This window comes from Chrysemys picta, chromosome 6 (assembly GCF_011386835.1).
Source record: "Chrysemys picta bellii isolate R12L10 chromosome 6, ASM1138683v2, whole genome shotgun sequence".
In the NCBI taxonomy this organism is placed as follows: Eukaryota; Metazoa; Chordata; order Testudines; family Emydidae; genus Chrysemys; species Chrysemys picta.
Window position 1 is genome coordinate 34,650,099 of NC_088796.1, and position 20,779 is coordinate 34,670,877.

The following is a 20,779-nucleotide window of genomic DNA, read 5'->3' on the forward strand; positions in this document are numbered from 1 at the left end:
GTTATAATTCAGACTAGTGAAGTGAGAAACCTGGACAAAACAACATTTAACAGCTGCAATAGCGGTGTCTGTAGTGAAGACCCTAAGATTTCATTACTTCCGCAGCATGTAGTGATTCTTTTTTGCATATGTACACTGTTACTGTAAAGCTTAACTACTAATGGAAAAAGTACATCTTATAATGCAATCTCTCCATATATTAAATGGGGGGAGAGGGATAGCTCAGTGGTTTGAGCATTGGCCTGCTAAACCCAGGGTTGTGAGTTCAATCCTTGAGGAGGACACCTAGGAATCTGGGGCAAAAATCAGTACTTGGTCCTGCTAGTGAATGCAAGGGGCTGGACTCAATGACCTTTCATGGTCCCTTCCAGTTCTGAGATAGGTATACCTCCATACATTTTTTTTTATTAGCTTTTTTTTAATGCTTGCTTGTGGTTTAAAGCATGCAGTGAGTCTCCATTCTGTTAATGAAGTAGCGAGATTTTTGTTCTGCTTTATTTTTATTTCTTTTGAATAATTATGTACAGATCCATACAAGATTTCTTTATAAAATATTTTGCAATAATTACACCAATAACATTATAAATTATCCACCCTATCCCTACTCTAAGGCAATATATATTAGGAGCAGTGTTCAGGTAATAAAAGCACCAAAACACCTAGTGATAGGGCAGCTTAACACAACAGAATGCAGTTTTTAATGCTCTGGTTATGCGCATTTTGCATCTTTTAAAATTAAAATGAATTTTCTTTCACTCTTTCATGCACAAACTCCACCCAGAAGTCATATTTGTTGGTATATCTTGCCTGGGAATGTACACATGGCAATTTAAAGTAAATGTCTCCAGTGACAACTTTAAACCACTTTAGATTTGGTAGTTCAGAACCAAAAAAAAAAAAAAAACTTCTTAGAACAGACTATGGGTCCATCTGGTCTGGTTTTCTATATCAAAAGTGATCTGTTTGATGCCTCACAAAACCAAAATCTGAGACCTAGCCCATTATACATTACTATATTGTGACACAAGTGAAGGGAGGCGTTTCCTCTTAGCATGGCTAGTAACTACCGGTAGATTATTTCTTGAGTTGAGGGTTGATATCTCTCTAATGGCTGTAGGTATAGCTTAGTCTTAACTTGGATATTTTGAAATAGAAAAACTTAATGTATTGAAATCTGAATCAATAATTTTTTGTTTTTCCACCAGATGCTGGTGTGGGACGTAACAGAAGTCAACACATGCGGGGTGGCTTTGGTATCGGAAGGAGTTTTGGGAATAGAGGTAGTTTTGTATTATCTAATGTTCGTTTAAAGTCCTGTTGTATTCACGTAAATTCTTAATTTGTAATTGTCAGGGTATACCACCCCAAATCTGAACTCTGGGGTACAGATGTGGGGAGCTGCATGGAAGACCCCCTAAATTTATCTTATACCAGTTTAGGTTAAAACTCTAAGGCACAGTCTTCTGCCTTGGACAGATATTGCTGCCACCACCAAGTGATTTTTCACAAATATTCAAGGAAGGGTCACTTGGAATCCCTATCCCCCCAAAATATCCCCCAAACCTCTTCACCCCCTTTCCTGGGGAGGCTTGAGAATAAAATACTAACCAGTTGCCTTAGCAATGTGGCACAGACCAACCCCTTGTCTAAGGACTTTCGAATCAAAGGATTCTTTAAAAAAAGGTAAATTTTATTAAAAAAGAAACAAACGTGAGAACTCAGGCTTTAGGGATTAAACACCAAAAATAACTTTCTTGGGGTTCAGTTTAAAGGTTACAAGCAAAACAAAAGCACCTGGGGTTAGCACAGAGGAATCCACAAACCAAAACAACCAAAAAGGTTTCTAATCACATCTGTCTTAACTTTTCCTGTGCTACTTGCATATCTGGGGTTCCAAATTAGGAGTTTCTAAGTATGATGCTGCTGATTTCCCATACCTGGCTTAAAGTTTAGAGCTTGTTGCTGCCTTCCCCTCTCTCCAGCCCAAAAGACAAAGATATAATTGAATGTTGGTACTGATGTCTGTGTGAAATAGTTGTAGCTTAATGTGAAAACATTTTGAGAACTTTAATTACCTTGATTTTGTCACAAGACAAAATGTATCTGCTTCCTTCGCTTGCTTCACTTTTCGAGTAGGTTAATATTTCTTTCTGTCAGAGTAATACAGCTCTCAGATACTTCATTTACACTCGTTGCTATTAAAAATTGGTTGCAATGTCGGGTATTCACTGTACTTTGTATGGAAAGGTACTGCTAACACTGCAGTATGTTTTATTACTCTGTCCCACCTGCCTGGCTGTCCCTCACATTGTGATGCTGATGTCAAGCTGCAAACCTCTGACAGGCACTGCACTTATACAGACATCCACAGGCAGGGACACACCCAGCTGAGTTACATGAATGACTTCCCAGCCACTCATGAACCAACAATAGAGAGACGCTGGCCAATTCCCCCCATCTCCCTGGTCTTGCACTCCAGGGCTATACTGTCTTTGGCTATACTCAAGGCTCCCTTGGGCAGTGGAAGTTCATCAGTTTGCCACTCCCTCACTATGGAGAGGACACACACTAGCCTTTGTAAACTGCATTGAGATTTCCCGAGCACTTCAACCAAAACATGCTGTTTTAGGTAAAATATAAAACAGATTTATTAACTATAGAAAGATTTTAAGTTATTGGCATAAAGTTCAGAGATGTTACCTTTAAGAAAATAAGAAGTAATCATGCTTTCTAAATCCTAAACTTTTAGTCTACGCAAGAGTTGAATCGAACAGCTTTTCTCACCTTGACAGATGTTACAAAGCAGATTACAGTTTCTCAATAACTAACTTCCAGCCTGGGACCACCTTTCCCCTGTTCAAGGTCTTTTTCTTCCAGACCTTTCTCCAGGCCTTGAAATGGAGGGGGGAAAGAGGCTAAGTGTTGTCACTTCCCCTCTTTCATATTTTCTTCCAGCTTGCTGGAAAGATCTTTGCTCTGATGGGGGATCAGGCAGTCCCGATTGGTCAAGCAGTCTCCATTGCATATGTGCTTTCTCTGAGAAGACTCAGGGATGGCTACTGGGAGAGGATTCCCTTTAATGGGCTATCAGCATATTTCTGGCTGGTTCTTTGTTGCAATTGAAAGGTTGGTTGTGGGCATTTCCCAACCTGACAACATATTTCAGTAACATACATGGCAATTTGGCTTCATAATGTCATGTATAATGAAAGCACATGTAATCCAACAGGATATTAATGTGCAACAGATCAAGACTTTTAAAATGATGCCTCACATGGCATACTTTGTACAAAATATATCATAATTATATGACAGTGGTGAATACAGAGGTTTTAGGGTTCTACTTTGAGGTACAGAGCGTCACTATGCATTGGGGCTATATTGGATACTCCCTCAAATGCTTTTGTGCTAACTGGTGTCTAGTGAAAGCTGGGAATCTTAGTGTGGAGGAAAGGTGCTTGAAGTAGCAATAAGCTAATAGAACAGTTAGCTAGGATAGGGCTAAGTGGTAAAAGAAGGGAAGCTGGTGTCTGATGTGGAGGAGATAGGGAGTCAGTGGAAGGATTCAGAAGAGGGTGGCGTAGCCAGGAAGAGAATAATGGCAGTTTTTTAAATGTGGAGACCAGGTTGCAGTACTCAGGGACGGATTAGGAGTCCAGGCATAAGACGATGATATGGGCAAGAGTTTTGGTCATATGGAGAGAGGAAAGTACTTTGATGTGTTTGTTTCCTTTTTATTAGGTGTATGGGCATCAACTGACTGTTAAATGTGTATGTAGCATATGTCTTGGATCTTTTGTAAGAGAGAGCTGTAAAGAGAGGGTGCAACATTAAAGTTGACACCCATAATGTGGGCCTGGATGACTGGATTGAGGGTGTCAGTGGTGTAGAGGCTGAGTTGAAAGACTCATGAGGAGATGTCAGAAAGACAGGCCAAGATGTGAATTTGGCCAAAGGGAGGGTAGAGGTAGATTTGAGGGATCAGTGTACAGAGAACAGGTTACGTCGATAAGATGTATATGGTTTAGATAGAGAAGAGAACCAGGGATGAGGTGTGTGGTGGTGGTTTTGTTGTTTGTTTTTTGTAATGCTGCATTTTCCCTCACACTCGTCTAAAACCAAAATAACTTGACAAACTTTTTGTTGAAATTATTCCAAAGACTTTTAGGGCTGAGGCTGTGTAAGAAACTTCAGCTGTAGTGGAAATTTGTAAAATATAAAGTGGGGATGAAAAGAGCTTTCTAAAATGCTTTTCATTCAACTTTTATGGCTTTTAATGGTGGCTGCAATATTACTGCAACTTAAATTCCTCATCATATTTTGAAATCTTAAGAATAAACTGAGTTCTTTAAATCCAGTGGCTGCATCTATTGCTGTCTTGACAAAACTGTAAGCAACAGTGTGAAATTAACTATTTTAAATTTCACAACTGCTGCTGAACTGAGAGATATTGAAATGGACAAATGTTAGTTTCGTTGGTGAAATTAGGTCCCCTTGAGACTTGTGGTAAATAATTTAAGCAGCCATTAGCCCTGATTACCCTGAAAGAACCCATGAAAAAAGGTTGTGTGTTCCTAAGAACGGCCAATATAACAGTAGTGGCATGCATCAATTGCCAGGAAGTTACTAGCTGCAAAAGCCTTAAGGGAGACTGTTGCTGTTCTCATGGATGAAGCTAGAGTATGTAAATTGAGAGTACCTGGGGGAGTGGTCTCTGAAGGACAGAGATTCTAGAGTTGGTCTCCAAAAATGGAGTTGATATGCCATAGACTAGTCTATTCTCCTGCCCCTACCCCACCCCAAAAAGAAAAGAAAACGTCCATCACCTTTACAGAAGATGTTGGAATGGCTGCAAAAATTCTGTTTGGTTTGCCCTCAGTACCTCTGATGTGGAAAGGTTTGATAAAGACCTCCATGTTCAGGTTACTCTGATCCTAATATTCTGTTCTGATTATTGGGTGAGGTTCTGTGGTCTGGGCTATCTGGATAGTCAGACTAGTTCATAATGGTCCCTTCTGACTTTTAAACACTATCATTATGAATCTATGGTAATACATGTGTTGATTCTTCTGCTATAGCTTATTTGTCTTATTCCCTATAACTACACTAGGAAATAAATTGGAAGAAAGAAGAAACTCTGGATTTGAGAGAGGTGAGCTTGATTCTTCCAGTCTGTTTTTTTATAGCATAATTCACCATCAGTACATGTCTACATATTGTAGAGATGTGTCATGTTGAACTATAATAGCTTTCAGTCAGTCTCTTTCCAGTGTGGTAGGTGGTTTGATATTGCTGTGCCTGACATTATTTTGGTGTGTAGATATGATCACATGTTAAATACTTTGCAGGGCAATTATTGAGCTGTTTTATGCAATGTATTTTGTAATTCCTATTAAAAGTATGTCAGTGTTCCCTCTTAAAGCATTCATGTTGAGATTTCTTTGAGTGTTTTCATGTCTATGAAATGTTTAAACTGAAAGACTGGGACATTTTTAGACATGCTAAAAATGCTGTTTTTCGTAGTACCAATCTTAAGTGTAAAACTGTATTCTTAATCTGGACAAAAAGGGTAAATATGGTCAGAACTGAGGGTGCAGTTTAGCAGTAAACTTAGAGAAAACTCGCTGTTCCACATTGCAATAAAATGTAACCTTTTAGCAAAAACATGTCTTAATTGCTGGTTGGAGAAAGGCATAAAATTAAGCTAATGCTTATCAGAAAAGAATATTCCTAACTTTTAAAAGTAAACTCTGGAGGTTGTGGTTCAGAGGAAGTTTCTTGTGATAGTCAGCTATAGTCTTGTCTGTCTTGTTTTGAATCAAATACAGAATGATTGTAGCTTCCTTCTGTAACTGAATTAGCTGTATGCCATTATTTTCAGGATTTGTCCACTCATTTTTATAGGTCCTGAACTCTCCTCCAGACATGTGGGTAGTACCTCTCTTCCTGCAAATAACAGTGTAGCTCAGACAGCCATGCTCTTTCAACCTTTATGCCAGATTCTGTCTGCGACTGTTTAGCACTTCCAACTTGCCTATTGCTGTTCTAGCTATTAAATGTGGTTTTGAGGCAGCAACAAGCAAAATCTTTCATGCTGAGGGTGATATCTTCGCAAAAAGCCTTGCAAACAGAAAAATAGACACCCTCCACCTTTGATGGACTTCAAAGCTTCATCAGGGATTCATTGGCAACCACCTGATTGACTAGAACTACACTGTACTGGTGTGACAGCCAAAAGAACCTGTACTTTCTGGACCAAGACAAATTTAAGTCAGTACTAGAGAAAATATGCCTAGCTGCTGAGTTCATAGACTCAAGGCTGACAGCAAAGACCATAGCCGCTCTGGACAGTAGATAATTGTTCTCAACAAATCCTCTGCTTCAGAATTCTCAGGTGAAATCCTCTTTGGAGAGAAGCTTCATAAAGTGGTAGTTACCGCCACCAAGGACCCAAGCATTCTGTCACCTCTGATGAAATCCAAGAATTAGGATTGCTCATATGGGCAAAAGCTGCTTTTTTTTTGTTCTGAGAGAGGAATAGTCCAGTGGTTAAGGTGCAAACTTGGGACACCATGGGACTAGGTTGTTATTTGTTCTGCCACAATCTTCTGATGCAACCATGGGCAAATCACTTGATCTTTGCCCTTCAGTTCCCCATCTGTAAAATGGGCATAACAGTTCTTCCCTATCTCACAGATTGCTGAGGATAAATATATTAAAAAGATAGAGGCAGTTGAATGGTATGGTAATGGTGGCCTTATATGTATCTTAAATAGATACCCATAAGAGAGCTATCAGGTCTGGGATCAAAACCTGTATGGGAAAAGTTTGATCAGAGAATGGCTCCAAGACTACTTCCAAACCCTGCCAGCAGTATGACTCCATTTGTGTCTGTCTCCCTACAAAAATAGACCTAACGGAAAGGATATCCCTTAAGCTGCCTAAGACCAAAAGAAGTGAAATAGAGCAGTGAAGATTAAATTTAAGATGGAGACTCCAGCTTTCCTTCTCTCTGCACTTTCTCAGGGAGATTGCCTGGTATTGGTGGATCTGATAGAAGTTTGTCTAATATGAAATTTTCAAATAATTTGCTTATGCCTAGTTTACTTGTGAAAATTGCCAGTATCCACAGAAAAAAGATCCTGTCAATTCCCAGGATCTTTAACAAGGACTGATGATTCCCTCAAGTCTTCCATGTAAAAAGAAGTTGAAATGTGCCTTATTAGGGCCAGTCAATTCACAAGAACATCACCTCTATTTGTTTCCATCCACCTTAAATACCAGTGCCTGATGGCTTCCAAGTCCTCCAAAACTAAGAGTTAAATGCTGTCACTCAAGCATATGCAGCCCCTAATTAACCAATTCCAGAAGCTATTAGAACTCATTCAGTCCTATTTAAAAAAAAAAAATTAACTAATTTTCCATTTCAAATTAAGGGAAAAAACTAACATGGGAAAACAAATTTTTTTATGTACTTGGCAAGTCTTATTTTGACCATAAGCGTGTATTCTACAATGGTTTAAACCAAAGAGGGTTAAACATTGTAAAAGTGGGTGATTATTTTAAATTAAATTATTAATAGGAAGAAGGAATCCAGCATATTCCTCAGTACTTAAAGGCAACATATAATTGTTCACTTACTAAAAGACAGCTATAAAAGAGAGTCTCTTAGTGAAATCATTCTAATTATATTATTCTGGTTGACTGTAGTGGTAGAATGGTTTCTTCAGGCCTAATTTCCAGTCCATTCCATCTACTCTGCAAACTTATAACACACACAATTAAATTAAACGGTCAGGTTTTTGCAAGAACGCTTGTGTAAATGCTGCTTGCATCCTCTCCCAGTGTTTCCTGATAGTAGGATCTTAATGCAGCAAGGCTGTAGGAAGTTGGTTGCTATGCTGTGGCAAGTGATTTGTGTGTTGCAAATAACATACTATTTGTTTTGTCTGATACAATTACGCTAGCTGTTAATGTGTACCTTTCAACCCAGTTTAATACTTTGAAGGCTAAGCTCCAAAATCCTTAGTGGTGTGTAATATCAGAGGGGTAGCCGTGTTAGTCTGAATCTGTAAAAAGCAACAGAGGGTCCTGTGGCACCTTTAAGACTAACAGAAGTATTGGGAGCATAAGCTTCCGTGGGTAAGAACCTCACTTCTTCAGATGCAACTGAAGAAGTCAGGTTCTTACCCACGGAAGCTTATGCTCCCAATACTTCTGTTAGTCTTAAAGGTGCCACAGGACCCTCTGTTGCTTTTTAGTGGTGTGTACAATTCAGCACAGAGACCTGACAAGTTTGTTTAAATTTTAATTTTAATTCATTTGTCTTGAAGAATCTACTGAAGATTGCCAATCAAGAGCGCTTTCAAGGAGAGGAGGTAAGACCATAAAGATGAAGTGACACTGATAGCAGCTCTGTTTTTTCTATCTCCAAGGGAGTCTAACGTTCTTTGAGTGATTGTCCATATAAATTCTACTGTTGGTGCACATGTTCCCATGTGCTAGAGATTTCAGCCTTTTCACTCTTGGAGTCTGAGCCCATGCATGCGCTCTGAAAGCCCTCCTACTGAGGGCATGTAGAGTAGACTGGGCCCAGCCGTCCCTCGTTCCTTCTTACTACCCAGGGCTGTGAGATGGAACTCTAGTGTCTGTCACAACACTTATTTTTTCTAATCTTAGTGTAGATACGTAGATAGATGTGACAATAATAGTGTGGTTAGGTTTAACATAGTTAGGATAGCTTATGAGTTGGTAAATATATTTTTTATAGTTCAGCTCTTTTTGGTTTGGTTTTGACAGGAAGATTTTGTTTTTCCTGGGGATTTAGCCCTGTCTGATTATAAGGGCTGGCCCACACTAACCCCCCAGTTTGAACTAAGATACGCAACTTCAGCTACGTGAATAACGTAGCTGAAGTCGAAGTATCTTAGTTCGAACTACAAGGTACTTACCACGGGTCCATACGTGGCAGCCAGGCTACCCCATCGACTCCGCGTACTCCTCTCGCGGAGCAGGAGTACCGGTGTCGATGGTGACCACTTCCGGGATCGATTTTATTGCGTCTAGACAAGACACGATAAATCGATCCCAGAAGATCGATTGCTTACTGCCGAACCCGGAGGTAAGTATAGATGTACCCTAAATCCCTGGGATTTAAAACTGTTCCTCCTAACGGTGGCTATCCCTTTTAATGATGGGATAGGGCAGTAGTTTTCAACCCAGGGTACATGTACCCCTGGGAATACGCAGAGGTTTTCCAGGGGGTACATGAACTCATCTAAGATATCTGCCTAATTTTACAACAAGCTACATAAAAATCACTAGCAAAGTCAGTACAAACTAAAATTTCATACAGTGACTTGTTTATACTACTCTACACACTGTACACTGAAATGTAAGTACAATATTTATATTCCAGTTTCTTTATTTTATAATTATATGGTAAAAATCAGAAAGTAAGCAATTTTTCAGTAATGGTGTGCTGTGACACTTGTATTTTTATATCTGATTATGTAAGCAAGTAGCTCTTAAGTGAGGTGAAACGTCGTGTATGCAAAACAAATCAGACTCCTGAAAGGGGTACAGTAGTTTGGAAAGGTTGAGAACTACTGGGATAGAGAACCAAAACAGTTTGATTTGTTAGGAGTTAATCATTAGCCAGCCTATAATTTAGCATCACTAACTATCAAGTGTTTTTAGCTCATATAATCATATCTTGCTATTATAAGTTCCTGGATTTTGTTGACAAACTACTGCAAGAGGCATGGCGGAATTTAAATTTTTGATTTGAGGGACAGTGGATAACCAGGACATTCCTTCAGGAAGCTCTGGATGCCTCTGACACCACATTCCATTCCATGAAAATTTCAATTGTTTGGAGCCGGGATGCTCTACTTACCTTCCAGCATCACAAGGGAGATACAGTCAGTGGTGGAACATTTCACTGCAAAGAAAGATGAGGCTCTTCATTTGTTCAAGGACTCCTGGGCTGCACTTTATTTTCTTGGAATATATACACTAACTCCTAGAAGGAAGCAGGGAAAGCTGCCCTGCACCACATAGTAAAAGATACTGGGTAATAGCCTCTATCAGGTCCACTGACCCTCCATGGAAGGAGATTTTGCTTTCAAAAGAAGAGTCCTTTGGCCTCAACATCCACATCCTGTCCTGCCACCACTTTGAAGCAGTCACGTTGACAGATTGGTCTAGAGGCACTCTACAACAGTGGTCACCAACTGGTCGATCATAGAGAATCTCCCGGTCAATCCTAGAGAATCTCCCAGTCGATCGCGATCTCCGGTGGCACAGCAGGGCTGCCACTAGCCACTGCCACTGCCCCAGTCCCATGCTGCTCCCAAAGTGGCCCCGGCGGCAGGGGTCTCCCTCTGCGCGCTGCTCCTGCCTGCAAACACCGCCCACACCGCTCCCATTGGCCAGGAACGGGGAGCTGTGGCCAGTGGGAGCTGTGGGGGTGGTGCTTGCAGAGAGGGACAGTGTGCAGAGCCACCTGCCCACCTCTCTGGGACCACAGGGGTGCGTTGGCCCCTTCCAGCAGTGGTGTGGGGCCTTAGTGGCAGCACCTCTTCGCCTCGGACCAGGAGCCACCCAAGACAAGTGCCACCCCATGGGAGGCCGCACCCCAACCCCCTCCTTCATCCCAACACTCTGACCCAGCCTGGAGCCCCCTCCTGCACCCAAACTCCCTCCCAGAGCTTGCACCCCTCATCCCCTGCTGCACCTTAACTCCTTGGCCCCAGCCCAGAGACTGCATCCCCTCCTGAACCCCAACCCTCTACCCCAGCCCTCTGAAAGTGAGTTGAGGGTGGGGGAGAGTGGGCGATGGAGAGCAGGGGGGATGGAGTGAGCGGGGCAGGGCCTTGGGGAAGGGGTGGGGTAGATCCTGGGTTGCCCTTAAATTCAAAAAGTGATCTTGGGCATAAAAAGGTTGGAGACGACTGCTCTACAATGATGCAGATGGATCTTTAATCTTCATCCACTCTCTGTTTGGAGGCAGCCTTTCAGCATGGTAGCATCAGATGTCTGGGTTATAGAAACAATAATATACCTCCTACAATTCCAGCCCTATAACCCACTCCCTTCTCTGTCTCTATTCAGAGACTCCCTTTCAAAGAGACTATTTCGGCAGGAAGTGGAATTGCTTTTCTGTGGCAGCAGTAAAGGAAAAGGAAGTACTGCTTCAGTACAGAGGGAGGGGGTTTTATTCCAGTTGTTTTCTAATCTTCAAGAAAAAAGGATGCTGCCCTGTCTTGGAGCTGAGGGCATTAAATACCTTCATTTGTTGCATCAGGTTCAGAGTGGTAACTCTAGCCTTCATAATTCCTTCATTAGAGCCACAGGACTGGTTTGCTGCTCTTGACCTGCATTTTTTGCTTTCATATCACCATACACCCCGTACATAAAGTACTTAAGGTTTCAAGAAGGATAAAACCACTATCAGTTTAGGGTCTGATTCTTGAGTTTGTCTGCATTCACAAGGGTTTTCAACAAATGCCTAGTAGTGGTGGTGGCTCGCCTCAGAAAACAAGGCATAGTGTTCCTGTATCTTGATGACTAGCTGATCGAAGGAAAATCATCACAGCCCAGCTACAAATCTACTTAATGGGCAAGTCCATGAGTCTGGCATTGAACCCCGGTCACAAGAGGGCACTTCCCCCTGTCCCCCCACAAAAACCCCCAAAACCATGATCTTTGTTCTGAAGAGTGTGGATGCTGACTCAGTGCTTCATCTTCAGTCCCGTTTCCAAGATCAACCAAATCTGATAAGACACTCTCAGAAATTGAATAGGTCACAAGGAGTCCCAGGAATAGATTCCAAACAAAGAGCTTAAAGAAGAGGTTTGCCCTCTTTCTCCAAATCTGAGACTTCATGGTCTTATGTGGTTATACTGAAGCTTGAGCTCATGAATGTGTGGAATCCTTGGCACAAGCAGACTATGCTTGGATTAGTTGTTGAGAGTGCCACTGCTGAAAGCTGCTTTATCTAAGAACTTGGCTTCTTTAACCTTCTGCTCTTCAATATCAGCTCTGACGAAGGCTGTTTGGAGGCCAAAGGCTATTTTGATGCCACTGCTTCCACTGCCACAGACTTCAGCATCTATACTGGCCTGCAGGACACCATGGCATCATCTCTACCTCAGTGCCATGGGGCTCCATTGACATTTATGGCACCGATGGACCTTGGTGTGCTGCCGGAGCTGGAATCTCCATTGATGCCAGAACTACCTTCGTAGGCTACACAGCCTGTGACCCAGAGTGCCTTGATGGTGCTGCCATCAGTGCCCGTGTCTATGGGACCTACTTAGAGTGGATATGTTCCTTCGTATCAGCTTCCTCTCTGGTGTCAGACAATAGGCAGGGAATGGAAAATTCCCATATGTATTCTTCTAGTAGTTCTCTTTCACCTTTATTTGGTTTTGAATAAGGGATCGAAGTACTCATTGTGAGACAAATACTCTTGCGCACGAGGTAGCACCTGGACATGGGCTGAAGTTTAACACCATATCCACCAGGCCCTAATCCATCTGTCAGTGTGCCATATTGGGGGGTTTTGATCTTTCCCTGGCAGAAAGGGTAACAAAAGGCTGGTCTGGATAGTTCGAATACTCTTCCTAAGGCCCTGGCTATGCAATCTGCCTCTGAACTTCCACCTGCTCAGCCTTATTCCCAGTGCTAGGATGTACCAAACAGAGTTTCTTCCTTGGCGGATCTATTGGGAACCACTATGATTTCCTTTTCATCCCCAGTATGCCTCAGTGGGATGACTTTCAGGGTTTTCAGGACTTAGTCTGATTCCTTACAAATCCCAGCGGAGGAGATCCAGGAACCTATGCATAAACTAATGGATATTCAGCAATCTGTTTTTTTCAGGGAAGGATTGCACTTCTGATGAATGAGGCCATTATGGACCCTGCACAAGTGATCTGGCTGACACCATGTGTAGTGCCCCTGCTGCCTACAAAGCAGACAAAATATCAAATGGTGATCGGGACTGGGAGCAGTAGTGGCTGTGGTGGGACACAGATGATTCTGTTTCTGAGGAGTATTCTGTACCTGACCACGGGGGAGCGGAGCCGGACGGTACCGGGGAGTGGTACCGGGGAGACTGAGACTGAGATCAGCGCCGCAACATCATGGGCTTCCCCTGATGATGAATCAATGGTGGTGCCACCATGAGTGCCGCCCTCGGTGCGGAGACAGGTGTCGTAATCGTCCACGGTGCTGGGCATTGCACCGCAGTCGGTGCCGTCGTCGGTGCCACTGGCGGTGCCTGAGTTTGCAAAGTCAGGCCCCGCACCTGCCTAGCCAGGTACTGCGCTGTCGTGGCAATGGGGTCTCGAGCCGCCTCTTGTGTCCAGAGTGGAGGGGAGATCAAGCTCTTCCTCCAAATTGTCCCGGGTAGGAGAGTCCATTCTCGCTGGACTCAACGATTTTGCAACTGGAGCCGGAGTCAATGGCACCGGTTCTTGGGGACCAGATCGAGGGTGTCATGGACAGGTCACCTGCTGTACGCGTTCCTGCCATTCATCCTCATACAGAGTGCTCCTCAAGATTTGTTAGGACAGGGCTTTTTTGATCCTCATAGCACCAGCGTGGCCTCACCAGCACTTGTTCACCATGTTACTGAACCTCTCAGTGGACAGACCAGTAGCGCTCCCTCTCTGTCTGACCCTAATCACACAGGACCACAGCCGTGTACAGCACCCCAACCTCGAGTTCCTCCACCTCATGGCATGGAATCTCCATGGCTAAACCTTCTTGAGCTTCAGTGCTCACACTCAGCGAAGGAGGTCCTGTTAGGAAGCAAGAAACCCTCCACTCGAGCCACGTACCTGGATAAGTGGAAGCTTAGTGGAAGTGCCATTTGATCTCGACAAAGGGGAACTGAGCCATAATCAGGCCCAGTTCCCCTTATTTTGGACTATCTTTTATATCTCAAGCACCAACGGTTAGCAAGATCATCCCTGAGGCTACACCTTGTGGCCATTTCGGCTTTTCACCCGGGAACGACGGGGGGCATCAGTAATCCCATGGTGAGCAGGTTTCTTAAGGGCCTGGACAGACTTTATCCTCCATTACGTCAGCCCGTTCCCCCCGGGACCTCAACCTGATCCTGTCCTCACTCATGGGGCTCCACTTTGAGCCCATGGCTACCTGTCCTCCGTCCTACCTTTCCTGGAAGGTGGCTTTTCTGGTGGCTATAACCTCCGCTAGAAGGATATCCGAACTTAGAGTACTGACCTCCGAACCACCTTATACGGTATTTTATAAAGACAAGGTGCAGCTATGCCCCCATCCTGCATTCCTGCCTAAGGTTGTCTCCCAGTTTCATGTGAACCAGGATATATTTTTACCTGTGTTCTTTCCTAAACCCCATGCCACTAACAGGGAGCGCATGTTCCATTCTTGGATGTTACACGTGCCTTAGCATTTTACACTGAACACACAAAGCCGTTTCGTAAGTCACCGCAGCTCTTTATTGCTATCGCTGAAAGAATGAGGGGGCTCTCCATCTCATCACAGCACATCTCATCATGGATCACGTCCTGCATCAGGACTTGCTATGACCTGGCTAAAGTTCCAGCCCCTCCGCTTAAGGCGCACTCTTACCAGAGCGCAGGTGGCGTCCGCAGCATTCCTGGCACAGGTCCCTATCCAGGATATTTGCAAGGCGGCAACCTGGTCTTCAGTTCACACCTTCACTTCCCACTACACCATTATCCAGCAGGTGAGGGATGATGCTGGGTTTGGTAGCGCTGTCCTGCACTTGGCAATTAGGTGAACTCTGACCCCTCCCCCGGGGTAACTGCTTGGAAGTCACCTATTGGAATACACGTGAGCGATCACTCGAAGAAGAAAAAACGCTTACTTACCGCTCGTAACTGTTGTTCTTAGAGATGTGTTGCTCATGTCCATTCCAAATCCCTCCCGCCTCCCCACTGTCGGAGTACTCCGGCAAGAAGGAACTGAGCCAGCGGCGGGCCAGCAGGGACATATATACACCGCCATAAAGATGCCATTCTAGGCGTCTCCATAGCCGACCTGACGAGTACCGCAAGGGAAAAGCTTTCCAGCAGTCGTGCATGTGGTGCTTGCACACACCTATTGGAATGGACATGAGCAGCACATCTCGAAGAACAACAATCCCATTGTTTGTGGGATTGTTTATCTGCTTGGTAGATACGTTAATAAAGGGACTTCTGATAAATTGCACTTCTCATGTACTTCTAGGGTGTCTCATTTTAATCATATTGATGATGATATTCCTGATGCTGTAGCCTTCAGGAGACCAAACCTTTATTGACCTCTGTGGTCTAAGATTGATTGATCAGTATATCAACCCATCATACACATCAGAACAAAAGACTGTGATCCTAAAAGATAGTTTATTTGGCCACTAGTTTGCAATGCTGTATTAAAAATTACCAGACCTGATGGGTAAGTATGACTTCCTGGATTGAATTGAAAAATTCATGTGTTTTATGAACAAGTTACTAGCAGATGCAAAGGGAAGAGTTTGATACTGTGGTCAACAAGGCCATCTAATTGCCAAGACCGGCTTCTCAGCTGCGCTGGATGTATTGCATACAGTATCTTACTCGGTGACTAGAGGTGTAGTTGGGAAGAGGGTTTGTGGCTGCAAGGATAGGGCTTAACCTGCAGGTGCAATTTACAATTGGAGGACTTGCCCTTTGAAGGATCAGTGTTGTTCAGCTCCAAAACTGATGAAACCCTTCACACACTGAAGCACTCCAAGGCAACTTAGATCCGTCAGGGTCTTCACATTAGTCCCTGAAAGAGAGCACATCAGGCACACATGTTCTTGCGTCGCCTCAGACCAGTGAGTTATGGATACGATTACAACAGAATACTCTGTCCAGGTTCACATTGTGCATACTCCCAACCCTCTTTCCCAATCTCTCTTCAAGGATCTGTTTTAGGAGGATCTGCTACATCAAGAGGTCCTCTAGCTTCTTTTAGAGTGAAAGAAAGGGTCCTACGTCAATACCTAAGGAGGGGATTCTACAGCAAATACTTTGTCACCCCCAAAAAGAAAAGGGGATGACAGTCCATCTTGGACTTGATGCTTAACATGTTCATAGATTGAAAATGAAGTTCAGGATGATTATGCTTGCTTTGATAATTATCTCCCTGGATCAGGGGACTGACTTGCATCTCTTGACCTCCAAAATGCATGCTTCCATATATCTGTTCCATCATACAGGAAGTACCTAAGGGTTGGTGACAGGTCATGAACATTTTCAGTGTTGAGTTGCTACCTTTGGACTATTGACTACATTGAGGGCATTCACCAAGGTGTTAGCAGTTACAGTGCATCTGGTCTTGAAAGTCAGCATGCAGAAGTCCAACCTAACTACTGCTCAGATATTCCAGGGTTGGATTTCAACAAGTCCACAGCCTTTCTGCCTGCGGACAGGTTCGAGAACCTGATAATAAGAACATAAGAGAGGCCGTACTGGGTCAGACCAAAGGTCCATCTAGCCCAGTATCCTGTCTACCGACAGTGGCCAATGCCAGGTGCCCCAGAGGGGGTGAACCTAACAGGCAATGATCAAGTGATTTCTCTCCTGCCATCCATCTCCCCTCTGACAGAGGATAGGGACACCATTCCTTACCCGTCCTGGCTAATAGCCATTAATGGACTTAACCACCATGAATTTATCAAGTTCTCTTTTAAACGCTCTTATAGTCCTAGCCTTCACAACCTCTTCAGGCAAGGAGTTCCACAAGTTGACTGTGCACTGCATGAAGAAGAACTTCCTTGTATTTGTTTTAAACCTGCTGCCTATTAATTTCATTTGATGACCCCTAATTCTTGTATTATGGGAATAAATAAATAACTTTTCCTTATCCACTTTCTCCACATCACTCGTGATTTTATATACCTCTATCATATCCCCCCTTAGTCTCCTCTTTTCTAAGCTGAAGAGTCCTGGCCTCTTTAATCTCTCTTCATATGGGACCCGTTCCAAACCCTTAATCATTTTAGTTGCCCTTTTCTGAACCTTTTCTAGTGTCAGTATGTCTTTTTTGAGATGAGGAGACCACATCTGTACGCAGTATTCGAAATGAGGGAGTATCATCGATTTATATAAGGGCAATAATATATTCTCAGTCTTATTCTCTATCCCCTTTTTAATGATTCCTAACATTCTGTTTGCTTTTTTGACCGCCTCTGCACACTGCATGGACATTTTCACAGAACTATCCACGATGACACCAAGATCTTTTTCCTGACTTGTAACTAAATTAGCCCCCATCATATTGTATGTATAGTTGAGGTTATTTTTTCCAGTGTGCATTACTTTACATTTATCCACATTAAATTTCATTTGCCATTTTGTTGCCCAATCACTTAGTTTTGTGAGATCTTTTTGAAGTTCTTCACAGTCTGCTTTGGTCTTAACTATCTTTAGCAGTTTAGTATCATCTGCAAACTTTGCCACCTCACTGTTTACCCCGTTCTCCAGATCATTTATGAATAAGTTGAATAGGATCGGTCCGAGGATCGACCGATCCCCTCTCCATTCTGAGAATTTACCATTAATTCCTACCCTTTGTTCCCTGTCTTTTAACCAGTTCTCAATCCATGAAAGGACCTTCCCTTTTATCCCATGGCAGCTTAATTTACATAAGACCCTTTGGTGAGGGACCTTGTCAAAGGCTTTCTGGAAATCTAAGTACACTATGTCCACCGGATCCCCCTTGTCCACATGTTTGTTGACCCCTTCAAAGAATTATAATAGATTAGTAAGACACGATTTCCCTTTACAGAAACCATGTTGACTATTGCTCAACAGTTTGTTTTTCTATGTGTCGGACAATTTTATTCTTAACTATTGTTTCGACTAATTTGCCTGGTACAGACGTTAGACTTACCGGTCTGTAATTGCCGGGATCACCTCTAGAGCCCTTTTTAAATATTGGCGTTACATTAGCAAACTTCCAGTCATTGGGTACAGAAGCTGATTTAAAGGACAGGTTACAAACCTTAGTTAACAGTTCCACAACTTCACATTTGAGTTCTTTCAGAACTCTTGGGTGAATGCCATCTGGTCCCAGTGACTTGTCAATGTTAAGTTTATCAATGATCATCTTAGCACAGTTGGAATCTAACCCAGAGACCACAGTGAGGATTTCTCACCTACTTAAGCACATGGCTTTGTGCCCTTCGTTGTGCTATCTGCTAGACTATGCCTTTGGATGCATGTAGGTCTGGCTGAGGTCAGTGTATGCCCCTACCAAGCATCATGTAGGTCTGTAAGTGCAGGGCCTTCGAACTGCATGAGAGACACAAATGCATATCAATCTGTGGGAACTCGGAGCAGTGCGCAAAGCTTTTGAGTTTTCCATCACTTGTTCTATACTGATAACAATGGACAATATGCATACCATGGTCTATGCCAACCTGTAGCACTGGGTGAGATCTTCTCCCTAAGTTAAGAAGCAATCAGACTATGGAGCTAATGCATCAGATCCCAAATCTCCCTTTTGATGGTATGCATACTAGCCTGCAGGACAGTGTAGCAGACCTTCTTTTCCAGTCACAGGCGTGAGATCAGACTCCATTCTCCAGCACATCTCCTTTGAGTGGGCTACTCTTGAGTGGACCAGTTCGCAGTGCAAAACAAGTGTCAGGCTTTTGGCTTGAGGGAGAGATCTGAGTTGAGAATTCCTGTCTGATGCTTTCTTAATCATGTGATCATCTCTGATGTATTCTTACTCACTAGTCCCACTGATTTCTAGAGTGCTCTTCAAGATTATACAGGACGCTGATATTGATCGCTTCTGCGTGGTCCAGACAGTTTGATTCCCAGATGTTGTGAACCTCTTGGTTTCCCAGCCAAAGACCTTGCCTGTGTTCTTATATGTACTGTGTCAGAGTGAAGGGATCTCAAATTCCTTCCTCTTACAGCTCATCTGCTGCAGCTGTGCTCTTCACCTGTCTGGAATTTTCTAGTGAACAACAGAAAGGACTCCTAGACACACTTAACCTTGCAAAGTGGAGCGAGGTTTTCTTGGTGGTGTCATCCAAAACCCTAACTTGACAAGAAGTTTTGGTACCAGAAATCTGAAATTATCTGCTGTACTGTATTCCATATTCTTAGCTGTTTTTTTCACAAGTAAAATCAAATAAAAGTACAGGTACCCAGGATTAGACAGTTAATAAACTGAGAATACTTCATTATATTATTGGTGCATTGAGACAAGTGATTCATTAGAAGTGTCATGTACTGTGATGGAGATAGGTATAGTATCCTGATCTGACTCAGTCTTCTGGTTTAACCATTGGAGAATCTGTACTAAAGTGGAAGACTGGAGGGTAGGGAGTTGTGTATCTTAATCCACAAATGTAGAAGTGCAGTGTGGAAGAATACTCCAAGGCCTTAATTCCTTCCACTTGTATATCTGTCACTGTGTAGTACCAAGAAAGAATACCAACAAAAAGGGTAGATTTTCACTCTTGTTGTCTTGCGAACTGTAATAATTGCTTCAGAATAGCTTTTATATAAATTTGCTTGAATGTAAAGAGTAGCATACTGAAAAGGACCTGATTCTTTGAGACTGCGGGTAAGTCGCTTCAAATCACTGCACCTAAGGTTTCCCACTTGTAATTTTGGGATCATGTTTATTCTCCTTTCTAAAAAGTGCTTTGAAGTCTGCGGATGCAAAATAATGGTGTAAACTAAGGTGCTAAATTGCTGTTATTCTGTATTGTAGGTTTCCAGGAAGGAAGCTATTCAGAAAGACTTGGCACACAAAGAGGTGTTGCAGGGGGTTTCGGAGGTGGCCGTATAGGATTTGCACAAAGTCAAAGTAAGTTGTATGGCATTCAGCTTTTTGTATTCATCATGGAGCAAAAATTCAATTCAATTACTACTTGAGTAGACCGAGGGCTTTCCCAGAAGATTTTTAGGAATAAATGAAGGTACAAGTTATGGAATGGTCTTAGTGCTTCAGAAATATATGGAAACTTAAAATGTACATGAACAGGTTCACTTCTGATATTGCAGAGTGGGAGTTTTTTTAGGAATAATATAGTTTTATAAATGATAACCTGATGGGATTGCCACTTTTCTTTTTTTTAGTTCATTGAGTTGAAATTGCTAATTCAGGCTTGAACACTTATGCTTTGTATAATTATTTTCTGATTACTTTGGGTATGAATTACTACAGATAATGAAAATGAGCAACGAGGACAGCAGTCTGATAGCGTCTTTATCTCTAGGAGAGGAGGGTTTGGAGGTCCTACAGGTAAGATTATACTTTCTGTAAAGTATTTAAATCTTTTTTTGTGATTTATTTGGAGCTGCTTGCTCCTCGACTCCATTTTTTTCCTCTTCACTAACCCTAAGCATTCTTTAGCCTACAGCTGTATTAACTTCGTTTATCTCTACACTCAAACATAGAAGAAACCTAACAGACATAGGAGGGGCCTGGAAAGCTTTTGGTCTTGCCTCTTTTAAAGAGAAAAGCAGGGTGTCTGCAACTGGGGTATCACATGCAGAATCCAGGTTATGGAATTATTTTGTTGCTACTGACATTGGATATGTTTATACAACTACATGTATGCTCCCAGCCCTGCTGGTTTCTATTTACTAGAATACATGAATCACTCATTGGAATGATGATGTCCTCTACCCCCAAAAAAGCAGGCTGGATTCCTTTAACTACTCAACACTTTCTAAGGATTGAAACACCACCTTCCTGATCACTGGTTTAGAATTAGTACTTTAAA

The 20,779-nt window shown here is 42.7% G+C and overlaps 1 protein-coding gene across 11 annotated transcripts in view; it reads left to right on the forward strand.

Moving 5' to 3' along the window:
• DDX4 (DEAD-box helicase 4) overlaps positions 1–20,779 on the forward strand; it is a 103,787-nt gene that overhangs the window by 22,069 nt on the left and 60,939 nt on the right. For 4 of the 11 annotated variants that reach the window (XM_065598927.1, XM_005300845.4, XM_065598932.1 and 1 more), the window contains 5 exons: positions 1,206–1,280; positions 5,111–5,152; positions 8,334–8,378; positions 19,762–19,857; positions 20,218–20,295. In XM_065598927.1, the coding sequence (XP_065454999.1) occupies positions 1,206–1,280; positions 5,111–5,152; positions 8,334–8,378; positions 19,762–19,857; positions 20,218–20,295 (336 nt within the window). The remainder of the gene's footprint in view (positions 1–1,205; positions 1,281–5,110; positions 5,153–8,333; positions 8,379–19,761; positions 19,858–20,217; positions 20,296–20,779) is intronic. The other 7 variants (XM_065598930.1, XM_024107308.3, XM_065598934.1 and 4 more) reach the window with 2 other exon arrangements.